At 49.3% G+C, this 19,914-nt stretch overlaps 6 protein-coding genes across 6 annotated transcripts; 4 read left to right on the top strand and 2 right to left on the bottom strand.

Annotated features, from left to right (window-relative positions):
• Positions 1-2,014: 2,014 nt before the first annotated feature.
• On the top strand, positions 2,015-3,034 carry NCS57_01244500 (uncharacterized protein; the record flags this gene model as incomplete). Its single annotated transcript, XM_053062118.1, has 1 exon — positions 2,015-3,034. The coding sequence occupies one exon, from the start codon at positions 2,015-2,017 to the stop codon at positions 3,032-3,034; it is 1,020 nt and encodes a 339-aa protein (XP_052908646.1).
• Positions 3,035-4,228: 1,194 nt separating this feature from the next.
• On the top strand, positions 4,229-7,960 carry NCS57_01244400 (Polynucleotide adenylyltransferase; the record flags this gene model as incomplete). Its single annotated transcript, XM_053062117.1, has 3 exons — positions 4,229-6,405; positions 6,462-7,168; positions 7,221-7,960. The coding sequence occupies 3 exons, from the start codon at positions 4,229-4,231 to the stop codon at positions 7,958-7,960; spliced, it is 3,624 nt and encodes a 1,207-aa protein (XP_052908645.1).
• A 1,641-nt stretch (positions 7,961-9,601) lies between these two features.
• On the bottom strand, positions 9,602-11,595 carry NCS57_01244300 (Exocyst complex protein EXO70; the record flags this gene model as incomplete). Its single annotated transcript, XM_053062116.1, has 2 exons — positions 11,343-11,595; positions 9,602-11,292 (listed from the first exon to the last, which is right to left on the bottom strand). The coding sequence occupies exons 1-2, from the start codon at positions 11,554-11,556 to the stop codon at positions 9,602-9,604; spliced, it is 1,905 nt and encodes a 634-aa protein (XP_052908644.1). The 5' UTR covers positions 11,557-11,595.
• Positions 11,596-11,945: 350 nt separating this feature from the next.
• On the top strand, positions 11,946-14,745 carry NCS57_01244200 (DNA replication licensing factor MCM3; the record flags this gene model as incomplete). The annotated part of the gene is made up of 3 exons (XM_053062115.1): positions 11,946-12,018; positions 12,099-14,655; positions 14,712-14,745. The coding sequence occupies 3 exons, from the start codon at positions 11,946-11,948 to the stop codon at positions 14,743-14,745; spliced, it is 2,664 nt and encodes an 887-aa protein (XP_052908643.1).
• A 236-nt stretch (positions 14,746-14,981) lies between these two features.
• Positions 14,982-16,456, bottom strand: NCS57_01244100 (PfkB domain-containing protein; the record flags this gene model as incomplete). Its single annotated transcript, XM_053062114.1, has 2 exons — positions 14,982-16,120; positions 16,216-16,456. The coding sequence occupies 2 exons, from the start codon at positions 16,454-16,456 to the stop codon at positions 14,982-14,984; spliced, it is 1,380 nt and encodes a 459-aa protein (XP_052908642.1).
• A 1,385-nt stretch (positions 16,457-17,841) lies between these two features.
• On the top strand, positions 17,842-19,679 carry NCS57_01244000 (Adenylyl cyclase-associated protein; the record flags this gene model as incomplete). The annotated part of the gene is made up of 5 exons (XM_053062113.1): positions 17,842-17,888; positions 17,945-18,221; positions 18,290-18,612; positions 18,664-19,183; positions 19,236-19,679. The coding sequence occupies 5 exons, from the start codon at positions 17,842-17,844 to the stop codon at positions 19,677-19,679; spliced, it is 1,611 nt and encodes a 536-aa protein (XP_052908641.1).
• Between the last annotated feature and the right edge of the window lie 235 nt (positions 19,680-19,914).

The following is a 19,914-nucleotide window of genomic DNA, read 5'->3' as shown; positions in this document are numbered from 1 at the left end:
TAGGTTAATTATATAGATCTCTATAGCGCATTGGAGCTTTAATTTTAGGTTATTTTAAAGGGCCTAAAGGGCAAGAAGGATTTTAGCCTCTTTATTAGATTATAATATACTAGATAATTAAGAATTAATTAATTAAATAGAGAGGATATAAGTTAAGGGATTTTTATTTTACTTACTTATTTATTTTACTTACTTATTATATATATTATTAATTAAACTTATAATTTCTTTATATTATTTAATATTTTATTAATATTATTTATTTATACTTAGGCTAATAGCCTAAGTATAAAAAGATATAATTATTATTTAATTTTATATTACTTAAAATAAAAAATTAAAATATTATAATTAATATTTTAAAAATTTAAATAATAAAAGCTTTATACTTAAAGTTAGAGGTCTTAATAAGCTTAAATTAATAATATTTATTTATATTATTATTAATAGCTTTAATAATATACTAAAGCTAGCTCTATTTATAATAAATAGCTTATATCTTAACTAATTAAAGAGGTTAAAGTCCCCTTTATATAATAACTCTCCCCTCTAATATTAACTTTTTATTTACTTTTATAATTCTTAATTACTTAAAGAGGTTAAAATTATTTTTATTATCCTTATAAAAAGAGGTTTAATTATAACTAATAATAATTATAACTAATTAATTAACTAATTTATAACTAATTAATTAATTAATAATATATTAAAAATTATAATAATTACTTTTTATAAAGACTTTTAATTAAATACTTAAAATAATATAGCTAATATTTATTAATATACTTTTTAATATAATTAAGATAACCTTAGTAAAAAAGTTTATAAACTTTATAAAAATATAAAAATACCTATAATAAGCTATAAGAAATAATATTAAATAAATACCTTTAAAATATTTTATTTAGTAAAGACCTTAATAATTTAAAATATATTAAATTTATAATTTTTAATTATAATATTTTTCTTTTTTTATTTAGCCTCTTTTTACTTAGTAATAATATTAATAAAAGAATTAATTTTATTAAAAAAAAGCTTTTTTTTATTAAAGACTCTTAAAAGAAGGCTAAAGAAAGAATAAGTTTTTATTAATAAGCAAAATTAATTCTTTAGGGACTTAAAATATAGCTACTATATAGTATAGCTTATAACTCTTATTATAAATATTAATACCTTTTATTATATTAAATCAAAGGATTAAAAAAGTCTTATAGCTAGCTAAGATCTAGCTATATAGCTATAGGCATAATATTAGGAAATAAGAGTTATTAATATTATAGGTTTTAAAGGGATTAATTCTTAGAGTTAGTATTAGAATTTAAACCTAAAAAGAGTTAGCGCTAAGGCTTAGCACTAGACTTAGAGGTAAATAGAGGTCTATAGGTTTAATTAATTAAATTTATCTAATTAAATATATAATATATATATCTTAGCTTATATAAATATATAAATAATAATAATTTTAATAATAAATTAAAAAATTATATAAAATTAAAGTTTATAAATATAATTAAAGTTTAAGATTATATTTATATTATTATAAAAATTTAAATTAAATTAAATTAAATTAAATTAAATCTTAAATAATAATTAATTAATTTATATATATTTATAAATATTAATATTAATATTTTATCTTAAATTTAATTATTTATATTTTAATTTAATAAAATTATATAAATATATATATATTTAATATTTATTATATTATATTATATTATATTTAGTATTTTTATTTTAATTTAATAATATTATATTTTTAATAAAATAAAATAAAATAAAATATATTAAATTATAATATTAATTATAATAATTTAATTATTTATAAAATTATATATTTTTTATTTTTATATATTATAAATATTAAATTAATTTTAATTAAAGAAAATTTTTTTTTTCTATAAATACTCTCTTAAGAGGTACTACTTACTTAATTATATTCACGTAAGCATTTAGGCACCTATATGCCATTACCTCTCTAACCTTCACTTCAACCCATCTTATCAAGCTAACAATGGAGAAAAGGAGACCAACAAGTGATCCCGACGCCGGTGGCGATTCCCATCACCTGGAACATCAGGGAGCGCCTGCGCGAAACACAACACCACCACCATATTCAGGCCCCTCCACCTCGTTGATCGCCTCAGCCTCATCCCCCCCCGAGGCCGAGACAGCTCCGAAAGGCCCAACACGATACCCTGGATTGCCGCGTCTCGATTATCATCTTTACTCGCCTCCTCTCTTCAAGCTCTCCAATGACTTCAAGACGCTCTCATCTCGTGCCGAATATCTGTCGTCCAAGCCGACCGCCTTGGTCTCACTCATCCGCGCTCAAGCCTCGGTGCCACCCAAGCCCCAGATCCATGTCCGAGGCAGCCGGGGTCGCAAAGTTGACTTCGACATCAAGCTGAACCTGATGAGCCTACTAGTCCCAGATGATGAGAAGCAACGCATCGACTACATCCGATGCGTGGGTGATGGAGAGCTGGCTTACCGCGGAGGCGGGAAACCAGATGTGCTTCCCGAGGTTGGCGATGGCGGGCTAGAAGAATGGTGTCGCCGCTTCGTGGAAGACACGGCTTCTGTCAAAATGTTTGCGCTTGATCGCGTCGTGGCCAATCTTGACACGTCTTGGATCGAGGGTCAGCTTCGAAGCCTAGTTGCAGCGCTCAACTACCGCGGAGTGGTAGATGTGACGTTCGTCGTCACCCATAGCCGCGTCATGGTGCAGAACCCGGACAAAGTGAACCCATTCTTCACCAGCGTGACCAGCCTATTTTCGGGCAAAAACAAGTATGAAGTGGTCAAAGCGGTCTGGCCCTTTGCTACCACCAAAAACGGCGAGCCAGGTCGACGATGTGTTGTTCAGAGCGAGGAAATCTGGTGGAGAGAATGGAAAGACCCCATCAAATATGCCATCTCCCAGAAGCGCCATGGCTGGGTCACTGTTGAAGATAAACTGGAAGCGGTCATGGAGGGTAAGGGACACGAGACGGGGACAATCGACTGGGGGCCTGACAACATGGCATCATGAGGCATGAGCGGAGATGACTGTTGCCGAGTTTCGCAAGTTTATAGAGTCTCAGCGGGACTGCCCTGAGAGCTAAACCTCCGTGGTACTCAGTGACGTCCTCAGTCGAGATAAAGTCGTAAGTCATTGATAGTCAGGTGTCTGTTGTCTTCTGGGAGTAAGGCGATGGAGGCAGAGAGTTTGGTCACGCATTTCAAGCTTACCGTCTACATTTCTCTCGCTTGAGGTAGAGCGCATATGGGCGGATATGTTGCAAATATTTTGTAATTTGTGGTTCTGGTTCTATCAATCGAACCACGTCTAGAAAGAGTAATACAACGACATTCCTTCTCGAGCATGATCAACAGATACAGATCGTGATCCAGGTCACCGCGAAAGCTCAAAGCTACCCCAGTGCAAGACCAAGCATCGCTAGGAAGACAATGATAAGTAGAAAAGGTGAGAATAAGGCCAGACTGAGTCACATATGCATGTTGTTTGCCTATTTCTTAACCAGTGTATTTGCTCACCCGGTTTAGAGTGACCTATTAGACATTGCAATAGCAAAAAGGAAGATCGATCTCCTCCAATATTAGAAGTAATTTAATACAAACTTGTTTAAATAATAAAGGAACTACCATAAATTTTCTTTCCTTGCGTCTATTGTACCTCAGCCTTGGGGGAGGATATGCTGATGCCATTTTTCTGCTGTCTTGGGCTTTCCTTGGCCCGCATGACAAAGTAAGCGGCTACTCTCATGAGTCACGCCGTCTGCACCGCCGCAACTTCTCCTGAGGCCCGTCGTCAAATCACCCAGGGAAATAACAAAGAGTGCCTATGAGTCAGTCAGGCATATTGCCGTTCACTAAGGCCTCAAATCATTAGAGTCAAAATACATACATATGGATGCTTAGCCGCATATCTCTTGCAATTGAAGAAGACGCAAGCACCTCCCTCTCTCGTAATCATACATCGAAGAGCCCTTCGCCAACAAGTACCCCTCGCTCGTGCCCCTGTTAAAAGAGGGGCTGCTTCACTTCCGCTCAAGTACCTTTCCTTCCAGCACAAGTACCTACCCCAGCCACTAAGAGACAAGGGTCGAACCGGCATTTCCCACTTTACCTCACTGGGTAATAGATTCTCGATTTTGCTTCCCCAGTCAGCAGCGCTCTCACAGAACCTTAACACATTACGCCATACAGCGTCTCACTCACAAACATGACGAATCCCGACCCCACGTCGCAATTCGCATTCAAATCTCATGAGACCGCGCTCTGTCTTATCCCGCCACGGCATCTTTGGTCATCAGTTGATCAGTTAAGAAGCCTATATGATAAGGCTTTCAGTGCTTGGCCTCCTCACATCAATCTTATTTACCCATTTGTCAGACCCGAGGTCCTCCCCGAGGCAACCAACCTTCTGCAGGATCTTTCGATTGAACATCAACCTCGCATCACCCTAGAAGGGGCGGATACGTTCAACCACAAGCATCACAACACTATTTTCTTCCGCCCATCCCAGGATTCGACTGCCGATATCACACAACTTCGACGCCGTATCTGCGATGCCCTTGGCCAGCCGCGGACCAACCATGGTAGCTTCAAACCACACATGACCATCGGACAGAGTGAAGACTCAAATGCTGCACCTCACCACTTTCTTGTTGAGAAAGTTCGCTTGCTGCCTCAGCTAGCTTGGGATGTGGACTCCATTGCAATTCTGGTTCGAGACGATGCAGCCTCAGGCTCCAATGGATCGCGACCGATGAGGCTTTGGGGTACTCTCGACCTTTCATCCCGTCTTCTCACTCGACCAACATCACCTCAGGATTTCAGAGACTCCTCTGAATCTACCTCAAATATCATTTTCCAACCGCCTTATCATTCACCTCAGCCATCCGGACCCTGGACAGTCCTGACGCCGCCTGCCCCTGTCACCAATGACGAGGAACTCATTCTGGATCGATTGGTCATTGCATCATATAATGTCTTGGCCGAGTTTGAGTGGCCTCCTCGGTCAGTTCGACACTCGGGCTTAGTGGATAATCTACTTTCCACCCGTTCAGCAGCCGATATTCTCGTGCTCCAGGAAGTCACAGATCACTTTCTCCCTGTCCTGCTGGCCGACCAAGAAATCCGACGTCGCTATCCATTTGCCACACACGGGCCTCCAGGCCAGTTTGGCATTGGACCACTTCCCAGCCTTCTCAACGTCGTTGTCTTGAGCAGATTCCCCCTTGAATGGCATCATCTGCCCTTCCAGAGAAGACACAAAGGCTGCACCGTAGTCCGGTTCCCGACAATAGGCATACGTGACCGCGACGCGTGCTTTAGACCATGGATTCTTGCCGCCTGCCATCTCAGTCAAGGCCTCGCCGATGGTGCCATTACTGCGAAGAAGCGAGAGGTTCAAAGGATGCTTGATCATCTGTCTGCTCACTTCCTGCAACATCCTTGGATCCTGGCTGGTGATTTCAACTTGGCAACTTCATCTTTCACCATTGATGCGGCCAGGAAAAAGCAGGATATTTCACCACAGACCGTTGATCACTTGCAGAGCGTCGATCACATGCTCCTAGATGCCGGTTTCACGGATACCTGGCTGGCAACAAGGCTCGAATCTGGGGAATCTTCTGACGTTGTCAATGACAAGCGGAATGTCTTGGACTCCTACCAGGGTGAACAAGGGGCTACATTTGATCCTCTAACCAACACTCTGGCATCTGACCTTGTGGGCAGTGGTTTGAACAATCGCCCTCAGAGGTACGACCGGATTTTGGTCAAGGTGAATGACCAGTACCACCCATTGGGATTCAACATGTTTGGCCAGGACCCTTTGCAGCCAACGGAGCAAGGTGGGCCGACGTATGCCAGTGACCACTGGGGCGTACGCTGCCTTCTGCTACACTCTCCGTCTACCGAGATATCACGGTCTTCTGTGCCAGCGATGACCGTTCAACTGCAACGGGCCCCACCGAGCCTTGCCGATAACGAGGTGCTGGAGCATTTCCTAGAGAGTCAGGGGTTTCTTCCGACAGCCCATGAGAGAGTTACAAGGGCAGAAGCTCTCAAGGCTCTTGAACATGCGCTTCTGGATGCTACGTCTTCGGTTTCGCAGGGCGATGCCCGCTCTGGGCCTGTCCTAATTCTGGTCCCAGTTGGCTCGTATGGTCTTGGTGTTTGGACAAGCTCATCCGACATTGACTGCCTGTGCATTGGTTCTATAAGCCCCAAGACTTTCTTTGCTTTGGCCGTCCAGAGGCTGAGACGAGCAGCAACAGGAGGCATCAGGATCCTGCGACGAGTGAAGGCCAACTCGGGATACATGCTGGAATTAGAGGTTCACGGGATCAAGATGGACCTTCAGTATTGCGCTGCAGCATCAATTGCAGAGAGGTACGTACAACAAATACGCACTGATGTATACTCATCACCCTAATCGTCACTCTTAGATGGCCTGAAGTCATGAAGCGTCCTGCAAGCGATCCTGCATTTGCTCTGCCCTTTCAGACTCTAGCAAAGCTGAAACCTGTTCGTGATCTATTTTATTTGCGTCGCTCTATTCCTGACATGGTTCAATACCGCATGGCCCATCTGTTTATCAAGGCATGGGCCCAGTCGCGAGGTATATACTCAGCCAAGTTTGGGTTTCTTGGTGGCATTCATATAAGCGTCCTCCTTGCACCGTTATGCAAGATGCTCGCCAACGATGGTGCAACCGTTTCCACGGCCGACATTATCGTCACTTTCTTCCAGCACTATGCACGGTTCAGCTGGAAGACTGGCCTCGTGTTTGATCCTTTCTTCCACAAAGACTTGCGATACAACCGGACCTTTCGAGAGCCCCTCTGTCTACTGGGCTGGCACGCCCCGGCACTCAACACTGCCGTGAACGCTTCTGTTCCCACTGTGGATGCCATCGCCGCCGAGTTCGAGAGAGCCGAAAAACTTCTCTCCATGGAAAGTTTCTCATGGAGTAACCTCCTAGGCGTCGAGCCTGACAGCCCATCAAGCTCTTTGAGTGGTCCTGGCGCTACAGAGTTTCTTCAGAATTACAAAAGCTACATAAAAATTGACGCACACTACTGGGGCCCTTCCCAGGAGAAGAGTGGTCGGTTCATTGGATGGCTTGAGTCTCGATGCGTAATGTTGCTAGTTGGTAAGACAGATAGCATTGCTGAGTCTGATAGACAAGCTAACTTTGAACACAGATCTTGATAGGAAGGTGAAGAACATCCATGCGCGGATCTGGCCGGCCAGGTTCTTGGATATGACCTCAAGCGTCGAAGGCCCCGGCACTGAATACCATGGGCACTACTTGATTGGTCTCTTGCGAAACGGTGAGGAGCCTAACAAGAACGATGCCAAGGCAACGCAGGTTGCTTTGCAAGCAGCACTCCAGGAATTTGAGGCGAGGATCCGTCGCGACGAGAAATACTACGATGCGCAATTCTGCTGGATGAGCGCAGCCGTTGTCCGAGCTCCTGAGCTGGGCAACCTGGCGCTCGATCAAAGTCGATGGGGCGAATTTGCGGGTGATACGGATGACGAGGATGAGGACGATGAAATGGAAGAGGAGGAGGAGAGCGACAGCGACGGAGAGTCCCAGTCGACAACAAAGAAGAACGTGGCATCGTCTCACGGCACCAGAGCTGCTGTTGTGAGCAAGACGCCGGGACTGGGTAAATTCCGTACTGCTGCTGACGTGCTCAACCGGCTGCGATGGGATGCTGGCTTCGATGCAAACGACTTCATTGTTGGCTATGAAGACCGCTTCCTTGGACCTCGTGAGAGGGCGGTGGAGCAGTGGAAGAGTGAGCAGACAGACGAGGAATTCATCCCGCAGCACCGGATACTCTACTTCAAACGCAAGAGCGACAGGGTTGTCGTGTGGGAGCGACGGAGTCGGATTGACGACATCTTTGGTAGCGGGATAAAGACCGACGGATGATGCTCGTGGCTGTGGCATCCATAGCCGGCGCCTAGCGCGCCAGGGATCCTGAAATCAAAAGGGCCACCCACCCAAGGACATGGATGTGCCTGGATGGCTAGATGTCTGTGATAGACTCGGTGAGCTGTCAGATTAGGCGCAGATAGATTTCACGTCTGCAATAGACTCATCGTGCTGTTCGATCAGGAGCGGCATGCTAGCGTCCAAACTCCTTGCGCTGCCACGTATTGAAATTTGCAATGAGGCTGATGGTTACTCACTCGGTCGATTGGAAACTGGGAGGCTATTGAACTAGATATCAGGGTACAGCATAGGAGACAGACACCACACTCTCGGTCGTGATACGTCCGGAGCCCAAGGCAATGACTGCCTGTCGGTAGCTCAGCCAAGTCGGGCGGTTTTGATGCCCAGTCGGAGGGGTACAACGCATTATAGAAGTGGAGGGAGGCCAGACGGATTCTCGAAACGGGTGCCAGGTGACAGGTGCCAGCTGCCGGGGTCTGTGGCATGGTTCCGAGTGTCGGGATTCCAAGTTCCAGGAACTTGGTGCCAGGTCTTCAGGGGTCAGAATCACGTCGTTTAGTGGTTGCAGCCCATGTGCCATGGCAATCTTGTTGGGCCGTCGCCCGTCGAATACGCTCGCTCTGGCTCGCACTCAAGCTGGTAGAGGCAGTGTCGAATCTGCGCATGATGACGCGCTCGTTACCTACGTGGGGTGTGGGCCTGTTTCACGTTTCAATCCATCCAGAGACCGAAGACTGCAGAATCCCTGCCCGAGTGCCCGAGTGCTGCCACCAGACCGTGGTTACCTCAACTGGACATACCATCAGCCTCACTTTCGGACCCACGGATGAGACCGTCGTGGCATTGCTGCCCCAGACCCCTGAAGATGGCTCAAGTATAAATCTTCGAGAACCGTCGATCAACTCCCCGTCGAGGAAGATATGAGCACCATCATCTCAATTCCGCACCAAGAACCCAGTCCACTGGACCAGACTTCTCCCACCAAACCATCCAAGAAGTTTCTCCCCCTCTTTGTCTTCAACATGGCCATTTCCGAGCTTCAGCCACTTGTCGACGGTTGCTGCACTGCCTGTTGCAAGGCCAGTGACCTCGGCACTCACGACTATTGCGGCACTTGCCCCAAGTGCCCCTGATAACCCGGCATACAATTCGCCACTGTGTCTGCGTATCCAATTCGATTCAAGCATGTGAGAGGACTGAATGACACCGAGGTCATTTACTCGCCCGTGCCCATTCTCTTTCATACATTGCATTCAAAGGTTGCAGCGACGAGGTGCAGGCTCACCTTGTCGCGCGGTGTCGGAGGAGTCGGGAGTTTGGTAGGGAAAGCTGTTCTTTGGGCTTGGCGAACGCCCAACAGAGTGAAACCAGAAGGGGTATCATGGTGAACAGAGAATTCGCGGTTTGGTGTGTCATTGGAGATGGTTTACCGCGTTACCACGAAGCGTCGCATTGATATGAAGGATCCATGCATGGGCAGAATAGAGTACAAATAGCAGCAACTGCATCCATCCAAATTGGTAGTACCGTTCATTTGCACACGGGGCAGCGGGTTGCGCTGGCAGTCGTGAACAAGTCGTCAGTAGTTGAAACCATCGCGGTTCAGAATGAGCTTCGTTATGACGCCAGGCTGAGGAAAACGGCAGCAATCGAAGACTTGTCATACTTGACATATTTGCCTTTGCCCTTGTCAATTTCGTGGTAGCGATCCCAAAAGCGGTCGTAGAGTGGCTGCAGTTTCTGGCGGATATCCTCTCCGAACATCTTGCGGACCTCACGTTCCATGCTGTATGACTTGTGCCGGGAGACCATGTCGTCAAACGCACTGTTGAATTGCGTAAACTTCTCCTTGATCTTGTCCTTGTCTTTGCTTCCGAGCGCCTTGATGATGGACGCCGAATCAACGGGTCCAGAGGTGGGACGGTGTGAGCGATTTGTGTGGATAGTGTCAAAAAGATGCACTGAGAGGTCTTTGCAAATATCCGTGTATGCTGCTGTGCTCTTCTTCCGCCATTGATCGAGAACATCCAGCTTCGATTCCAACAGGGGCGATAGATCGGAGTCACGCACCATGCGTTGGATGATGATGACGGTGTTGGCCATGAATACTCCCGCAACCGCTCTTGTCTTGAGGAGCAACCGCGCCTTTTGGTCCAGACCCGAGAGAAGCGTTTCGATGGTGTCGAGACAGTAGTGGGCAAAAATGTCTCGGCCATCTGCCCCAATATCGAAAGACGCGAGGCTCGGGATCACATCTGCCGATCGGTTGTTGGATCCCGCGTTAGATTTCCATCCACCATCGCCGATAGAGATCATGATGCTTGAGATCGGTCGCAGGAACTCCACCATGGCCTGTAAACGCTGCATCGTTTCCGAAACAAGTGGTATCGGTGCGCCATCTGACGGCAACACCTGCAAGAACGCAACCTTGCGTCTTGTATCCTCCAGTAATTCGGCAAGAGACGACTTGGCGGTCTCTCGAACGGGTTTCAGAGCAGCGGCGAGAGCCCCTTTTAGCTCGCCGGTTCGTGTGTCCAGGTTGCCGGACAGCGCCGAAACAATCTCGGTGACTTCGTATCCCAGATAGCAGTCTGTATTGAGGTGATTCTTGATGTGGGCATTCAGTTCGCGCAAAGTGCGTGCCAGCTCGGCCAGTGCTGCCTGGCATGTAGCCTGAAAGACGACGCCCCAATCCTCCCGGGTGAAGATGCTGCACACATTGTCATACTCTGCTAGGAATAAACCCTCCATAGCCTGTGCGTAGGTCCCGATACCGTTGGTGCCTGCTCGATAGATAGCATCGGGATTCTTCTTCTTGGCCGTGTTGACGCTCGCAGCCGCTAGGTTGGCGAGGGATCCAGAGAGGTATGGCCCACGTACGTCAGCATAGATTCTAGCAACCGGGGACTCCGGTCCTCCTTGATGCTGACTTCCTGCCACGTAAGAATAGACAAGACCAAGCCGAGCGATCTTATCCTGAGGAAGCGCAGGGAATGGCTTGTCCTTGGTGATGAAATGTAAAGGCTCGATGGATCGTGGTGTTTCTGCGCGAAGGAGGGTATCGAAGTGGCTTTCGAGCTGATTGTTGCCCGTTTTGATCAAACGGGCCAGATCAGCCATCGTTTGCTGGTTCGCGCGCAGGTTAGATGCTTGCATCTCGTTCAACGCCTTGTTCAGACGCTTTATGGAAGCCAAATAGTTGGGAAGGCCGGCCTTTTCAGGTCCCACCCGAATGATCTGTTCTTCGTCATTCTTGCTATCGGCAGGTTGGCGGAGGCGCTCGATCGCAGCGAGGACAGAATCAACGTCTAAGCTATGTCAGTGTTGCGCACATATCAGGCCTTGTCGTACCACTCACTATTTCCCAAAGTTTGTAGCCGCTTGGTTTCCCCAGTTAGTGGGCCAGCAACATCGCGCACGCTTTTGCCAGTAGTTTCAAGCCGGTTGAGACAAGACTGGATTTTTCTGGTCAACTGTGTTGTCTTTTCTAGACGCGAGTTAAGAACATCGACCTCGGCCCTCGCCTCCTCGTCCAGCGTGTTGTGAGCACTGTTAACAAGTCCAACCGACATGGCTCCACGAATAGATGATGGCAAATAGAAATGGTGGCGAGTTTGTCAGGACTCGAAGCTCTCAGCAAGTGTCAGGAGGTGACAGGACGAGGTCATCAGCGTTGGGGGTAGCGACATCAGGTAGGTAGGTACGCAGTCGGGAAGGTGCAGAGGTCATTACGGTATCAGGACTAGCTCAAGTCTCAGCCACATGTCAAAGCCACGGGCCATTCGTTGGCTCCACTCAACCACTTTACGCGAACAAGTCGCGTCTGAAGAAGCGCGACAGCAATTTCAAGGAGCCCCAGCAACGCCCCGCCAGGTTCAGATCTGCCCCTCGATACACTGTTCGCATCATCGTTGTGAGGATAGCTTGTTGTGAACAAAGGCATCACACACGAACAGACATCATGGATTCTTTCATGCTTGGGGATGAAGGCGTACGCGATCGCATTCGCCAGGCCGAGGAATTTCTAGATCCCAGTATGCCCACAACCCACCCATGTTCCCGAGGCGGTGGTCCTTTGTTTGGTTCACTCCATGGCTAATTTCTGAATCTCCAGACGACCCTCAAGTGCGGAGTTATCGATCAGACATCATATTGATGCTACAGAAGAACCAGCGCCGCTTGACTGTCAATCTCGACCATGTGCGCAACCACAACGCAGATCTCGCCCAGGGCCTGCTGGAACAGCCCTTTGACTACACCCTGGCCTTTGATCAAGCCCTGAAGAACATCGTGCAGGCGCTTCCGCAGGCTCGGCCTGACCAGTCAGCAAAAGATACTATGTACTATTGTGCATGGGCTGGCAGCTTTGGCCTGAATGCTTGCAATCCCCGCACATTGTCGTCACATCTGCTCAACTACATGGTTTCTATCGAGGGCATTGTCACTCGTTGTTCGTTGATTCGGCCCAAGGTTGTCAAGAGCGTTCATTACAATGAAACCAAGGATAGGTTTCACTTTCGCGAATACCAAGATCAAACCATGACCAACGGCGTGACCACCTCGAGCGTCTACCCTCGCGAGGATGACGACGGCAACCCTCTTATCACCGAATATGGTTTCTGCACTTACAGGGATCATCAGACAATCTCTATTCAGGAGATGCCCGAGCGAGCACCGGCAGGACAACTCCCCCGCGGAGTGGACGCCATCCTCGATGATGATCTTGTCGATCGAGTGAAGCCAGGCGATCGCGTACAACTTGTTGGTATATACCGGACCCTGGGCAACCGAAACACCAACCACAACAGCGCCCTGTTCAAGACAATGATCTTGACCAACAACGTCGTTCTTCTTTCGTCAAAGTCTGGTGGCGGTGTGGCAACTGCGACTATAACTGATACCGATATTCGCAACATCAACAAGGTGGCTAAGAAGAAGAACCTGCTCGAACTGCTCTCTCAGTCGCTCGCTCCCAGTATCTATGGACACGACTATGTCAAGAAGGCTATACTTTTAATGCTTCTAGGTGGTATGGAGAAGAATTTGGAGAACGGAACACATCTTCGAGGAGACATCAACATCCTCATGGTCGGTGATCCCTCTACCGCCAAGTCCCAGTTGCTCCGTTTCGTCCTCAATACCGCCCCTCTTGCCATTGCAACGACAGGTCGTGGCTCCTCCGGTGTTGGTCTGACAGCGGCCGTCACTTCGGACAAGGAGACGGGCGAGCGGCGACTGGAAGCTGGTGCCATGGTCATGGCTGACCGTGGTGTCGTTTGTATTGACGAATTCGACAAAATGTCAGATGTCGACAGAGTTGCAATTCACGAAGTCATGGAACAGCAGACTGTAACCATCGCCAAAGCCGGCATTCATACATCCCTCAATGCTCGATGCAGCGTCATTGCTGCTGCCAACCCCATCTTCGGCCAGTATGACCCACACAAGGATCCTCACAAGAACATCGCTCTTCCCGACTCTCTTCTTTCACGATTCGATCTGCTTTTTGTTGTCACGGATGACATCGAGGACACGCGTGACCGCCACGTGTCGGAGCATGTTCTCCGCATGCATCGATACCGGCAGCCAGGGAGCGAGGAGGGCGCACCTGTTAGGGAGCAGGGGGCGCAATCTTTGGGTGTCTCCGTCACCAACCAGGCAGATTCGCAAGGTCCGACAGAGGTGTATGAGAAGTACGATGCCATGCTTCACTCGGGTGTCACCGTCACATCCGGACGCGGCGCGAACAAGAAACCCGAGATTCTGAGTATCCCGTTCATGAAGAAGTACATTCAATACGCCAAGACAAGAATCAAGCCAGTCTTGACACAGGAGGCCTCTGATCGAATTGCGGACATCTATGTCGGGCTTCGAAATGATGAGATGGAAGGCAACCAGCGACGAACAAGTCCCTTGACTGTGCGTACCTTGGAGACCATCATCCGTCTCGCGACAGCACACGCCAAGTCTCGACTATCCAACAGGGTTGAAGAGCGGGATGCAGTTGCTGCGGAGCGCATTCTAAGATTTGCTCTCTTCAAGGAGGTTGTAGAGGATGCCTCTCGCAAGAAGAGGAGAAAGACACAAGCGGTCGACTTTGCTTCTTCCAACGAGGAGAGTTCCAGTGATGACGACCAGGACGGAACTCAAGCCGATGGCACACGGTCAAACAGATCGACATCCCGAGCGACACGTACCAGCAGCCGTCTTCAATCGACCGCCTCCCGGGCAGCACGTAATGGAGGCGATGCGGCGTCCTCTAGCAGAGAACCAGACTTGGATGAGGAGGACACTCTCGCACAACCCACACCGCGCCGCTCTGGCAGACGAACACAGAACACCTCGCAATCGCAAACCTCATTCGCATCCTCCATACCCGCATCCCAGTTGCCATCCCAGACTCAGGCGGAGTCGCAAGATGATGATGAGTTGGCGGATGGCACAGCCGGACTGGCAATCGATGACACGCCCATCAGCACCCAGCGTCTTGGAACATTCAGGACAGCGCTTGGTCAGCTTCTTAGCACGAATCTGTTCGAGGACGACTCTGCCGAACTAGATGCCGTGGTGGAAGCGGTCAATCGCAAGGTTGGAAACCGTGACGGTGGCGCTTTCACCAAGGGAGAGGCCACCAAGGCCCTACAAAAGATGGGAGAGGCAAACCAGATCATGTAAGTTTCTACCCCTGAGTAAGACTTTGAGCAGGTTCAACTAACATCAATGGCAGGTTCACCGAGGGAGATCTTGTGTACAAGATTTGAGACAAGATGTTATTGATAGATAATTCAACGAGTGTCGGGAAGAAGTGTCAGTTTATTACGAGCATCTGCAGGTCAGGACCTCGGTAGATTCGATTGAGACATGATGATTATGCTGGTTATGAACGGGATCTGGTCGAATTAAATAGTCAGATGAAAGCAGGTAGACCCAGGTACTTTTCTATTCAGATTAATCTACATTGCACCAAATCGTGCATCTAGCCAAGGGGCGACGTTATTCACAAACGCTGGCGGAACTCCTTTAACCGAGCATCAACATTGTGCCCATTCCATGCCTCGCGGCCGTCCGCATCCCTACCCAAGGTGGGAACGCCAACCTGTTCGATGGCGAAGCTTGCGGCCACAGCACCCCAAATCACAGCATCCTCCAGACTCTCGCCTCGCGCAAGGGCAACACCCAGGCCACCGAGGAAGGTGTTTCCGCCACCCGTGGGGTCAACAACGTTAGCCGGGTCTCCGTGGTAGGCGGGTATCCATCGCTCGATACCGGGATCAACCTCGATCTCCTCGCGGGCGACGATTCCATCTTCATCCTGGAGCAAGCCAGCGAAGAGGGCTTCCATGTCGGTATCTGGCCGCAAGCCTCCTCTCACATAATCCTTCTTCCGCCGTTTTGTCTTTGACTTGGGATCTCGCTGACGCTTCCTCCCACCGTTCTTTGCGATGTAGCAGCCCTTATCGCCCGCGCGAACAACTAGCGAAAATGACTGCAGAGGCATGCTCGCCAGTAGTTGTTCACATGCACGCTCCACTGCTAGGGTGGATATCTCCCCCGTCTCCGGGTCCAGGCCGTCGTCACCCATGAAGCCAGCCAGCTCGGCGTGGTTAGGACTGCAAACGTCGACAAGGGGCAAGCAATTGGTGCAATTCAACAGCTCATCCGGAGTGCACAGATCAGGGACCGGCTCCCAGATGAAGATGGGCTTCGTGTATGTCTCTGGGGGAACAACCTTTTTGCGGAGTGATGTTATCTCAGACACAAGCTCCCGGCATCGGTTGGGGGAGCAGATGAGGTGAAATGAACGCGACTGGAGCAACGCTGGTGTGAGGTCCTGAGCCGTCAGTCGCTTCTTTGGAGTCAGATACTTGAAGGCACGCTTTTCAGCAGCGCCCTCATAACCGTTCCATCCACGAGTCGTGAGTCGAAGGCCATCATGACGAAAGATGGCAGAGGTGGTCCAGCTGTCAACAAGGGTCGACAGTGACGGAGGGAAGTCGGAGCCTTGATCAATGATCCAACCAACTGAAGTAGACAGCGGTGGCGGAGAAAACAGGCGAGCTCCTAGGGCGGAATAGGTGCCAGCACCACCGAGGATGTTCTTGACAGGCGGCGTAGGGGGGACAAAGTCGATATCATCTTTGAGGTCAGGTTAGCTTTGTCTTACGATACATCCATCTCTAAAAGAGCAGCAACCGCAAGGTTCAAGAATGGACTGAGGAGGCTCCGCTAACCAATGATAAACATGCCCAAAGTGACAAAGTCAATCGTGGCAACCTGGTCATCTGGTGTTTGAGTGTCAATCACCGACGAAGCTTGTTGATCTTCTTGTGGTTCATCGTGGCTCGGGTCTGGGACTTGGTCTTGATCTTGGGTCTGCTCTAGATCTAGATTCTTTTCACCCTCTGCATGGGACTCCTCTTCGCCATCGATGGGCAGTTCTGACTTGGGCCGATCATCGACAACGGCCTCCATGACGCTGGTGATGGTGCAACCTCTCACTCAGCGGGTTGGTGGACGACGCGACACGTAAAGAGCCGACGGCAATCCGATGAGCGCAACAGCAACACAGAACCTCAAATTCAGGCCAGTCAGGCAGGGGAAAGAGGTTGGCTCAAAGGAATAGCAGGCTCGGCTGTGGCCGATCCTAGTTATTGCCCACGGACTTGGAAATTCCCAATAGGTTGGTGGTGGAGATGGTGCCGGGGATGGATGTCAAAGACCTGAGGGATCGTATTGCAGGGGTGGAAACGCTCAGGCTCAGCGAAGCGAAAGAGTTTATTCCGGTATTGCGAGGACACTAGACGAGAGCTCATGGAATGCGCTCTTTGGGCACTGTTCAGTAGGTATCTAGCGAAAACGCAAGGTGGAATTGGGAGGCCGTGAATGATCTGTTGGTGTTGTTTTCAGGTTCAAGTTCAAGCGGTGTCTGCGTTGGGCTGATCGGAGCTGCAGCATCTGGCGTATGGCCTTGAGCCTCCACCAGTACCCAGTCTATCTTATCTAAGGTACCTACATACCTCCCCTGTCCTCCCAAGGCAGCTCCCGTTCTTTATTGGAAACCAAAGCCATTAATATTTTCCGTGTTTTGCCGAGAATAGAGGCTTATATTTTAACTTTCACTCTATCAATATGGTGGTCGAGGTGCGATAAATCAATCCGGTTAAATGCCGTCAAGTTCCAAAGATAGGGTACTTTGAGACCAAGATGACCACGTGGCTCACAACCAACTGCGTGCCTGCCCCTGCGGGTACCTGGGCACCTGCAAACCTGGAAGACAGAGGAGGCTGCGCCGGAACCGGGCAATCCAGCGCCGAGCAGCCAGGCTCAGGGGCGCTGGAATGGACGGAAACCTACCTAAGTATTTGGAGGCCAAGGTCATGGTGCTACCTTACCTAACGGGCTTGCAGGGGAGTGAGAGCTAGGCCAGCTGTACCTACAAGCTACCCACACTTCGCACCTAGCCAGGCGACCCAAAAAGTCGAGTTCAAGTACCTCCAAACCTCCTTACCACCTGCCTAGCTCATCCCTATTCCGCAACCTCCTCGGTCAAGCTCCCATCTCCTCACCTCGTACCATCGCATCGCATCCTCGCTGAGCTTTTGACTGTTGCAACATATTCATGGTCAAGGTAAGCGCCTAACCGGCAGTTTTTTTTGCGTCTGCCTCTTGTGATGCCATGTCATTGACTCGTTCTCGACTAGGTGGCATAACCCTCGACGATTACGACTTGCGCAATCCACCAGGCAGAGCGAACTATTCTGTTGCCTGCGCACGTCGCCGTTCGCCGCGTACTGTATATATAAGGAAGGATTCTCCCCAAGCTCTCCCAGTGACCGGAGCGAACCGAGACCGACACCATGGCCGCCACAAACCACATGCATAATCTCACCACTCTGATCAAGCGGTACAGATTGCCAGAGTCTTGGTTTCAACCGCCGCCCATGCTGATAACATCTCCAGGCTTGAAGCTGCTACCTCTCGCCTCGAGGATATCGCTGCTTCTACTGAGCTTCCGCCCGATGCCCCCGCTACTTCGTCTTCCAACGCTGCCATCGCAGCACCTCCAGCTCCAGCCGCCCCTGCTGCGCCTGTCGCTCCTCCCAAGCCCGAGCCTGTCCCTAAGCCAGTCGCCGAGCCACTTCCAGAGTCTATTGAGGAATTCGATGCCTTCCTGAGCTCCGCCGTCGAGAAATATGTTGAGCAGAGCCAGGAGCTTGGTGGGCTCATCGCTGAGCAGGTACAACCAATTCCAACAACGGGATCTCTTCGAGGAAGGCCAATAGCTGACATTGCCCTAATATCTAGGCATTGGAAGTCAAGAAGGGCTTCCAAGAGCAGCGGAAGTTTCTCCTTATCTCGACTAAGGCTAAGAAGCCCAACCTCTCGGGCCCCGATCTGCCCATGTACGAAAGCCTTCTCAAGCCCATCACCGACGCTTTGTCGGCTGTCACCACCCTCACGGAGGCCAACCGACCTGACCCCGCTTATAACCATTTGAGCGCTGTTTCCGCCGGTATCACGGTTCTGGCTTGGATCACCATTGACACCCGCCCCTACAAGCATGTCGAGGAGTCTCTTGGTTCGGCTCAGTTCTTTGGAAACAGGGTGCTTAAGGAGCACAAGGAGAAGTAGGTCGAATCCTAGGCAGGCACGTTTCGCAGTACTGACTGGATGCGCAGGGATAGCAGGCACGCCGATTGGGTTCAAAGCCTGTACCAGATCTTCCGCGATCTCGCCGACTACGTCAAGCAATACTTCGCCAATGGTATCCCCTGGAACCCCAACGGACAGCCAGCGCAGGAGGTCGCCAAGTCACTTTCCAGTAGCCCCAGCACTGCACCCGCTCCGCCTGCTCCGGCTCCTCCTGCTGGTGGTGCTCCCCCGCCTCCCCCGCCGCCTCCGGGCCCTCCTCCGGTTCTGGATATCAAGACAGAGCCCGCCCCTGCTGCGCCAAGCGGTGGTTTCGGTGCAGTCTTTTCGGAACTCAACAAGGGCGAGTCTGTCACACAGGGTCTCCGTAAGGTGGACAGGTCTGAGATGACGCACAAGAACCCGTCCCTCCGCGCGGGCTCAACAGTCTCTGAACATCACGGTGCTACCCGGGGCAAGAGTCCAGCGCCAGGAAAGAAGCCCAAGCCCCAGAGCATGCGCGTCAAGAAGCCTCCCAAGAAGGAGCTGGAGGGCAACAAGTGGACTATTGTATGTCTCAACCAGTACGATTAGGCGAAGCAGGCCACTAACTTGAGCTTAGGAAAACTACGAGAAGGAGCCCGAGCCCATTGAGATCGAGGCCTCCCTGACGCATTCCGTTCTGATCAGCCGATGCAACAACACCACCATTATAATCAGGGGCAAGGCTAACCAGGTGACGGTTGAGAACTCGACCCGCTTGTCCCTCATTGTCGACACCCTTGTCTCTACGGTTGATGTCGTCAAAGCCCAGAACTTCGCCCTTCAAGTTCTCGGCACCATTCCTACAGTCATGCTGGACCAGATCGATGGGGCACAAATCTACTTCAGCAAGGAGAGCACAGGCACCAAGGTTTTCACGAGCAAGTCGGCAGGTATCAACCTCAACGTTATATCGGGCGAGGATGAGGACTACAAGGAGGTGCCTCTGCCCTCACAGATCTGCTCCTACTACGATGAGGCCAAGGGCGACTTGGTTAACGAGATAGTGGCGCACGCCGGCTAAAGTAGTCGAGTTTCATCCACTGCTCGGATCTGTCAGTTTGTAGGAGTAGGATATACCGTAGTACCTTCATCAGCCATGTCATAAGTCTTCTTATCATGTCCATCTAGACTTGTTGCGGTGACATGAGAAATGACAAGACTTTTTGACCTTTTTTTTATTTATTGTTGTAGTTGTCATCGCTCCGACTTTTGATCTACAGCTTCCTTCTACCCTCCAATGCGTAAGCTCCAATTCA

The sequence above is a fragment of the Fusarium keratoplasticum genome, chromosome 10, assembly GCF_025433545.1.
Source record: "Fusarium keratoplasticum isolate Fu6.1 chromosome 10, whole genome shotgun sequence".
In the NCBI taxonomy this organism is placed as follows: Eukaryota; Fungi; Ascomycota; class Sordariomycetes; order Hypocreales; family Nectriaceae; genus Fusarium; species Fusarium keratoplasticum.
This window is presented reverse-complemented; position numbering and strand designations above follow the sequence as displayed.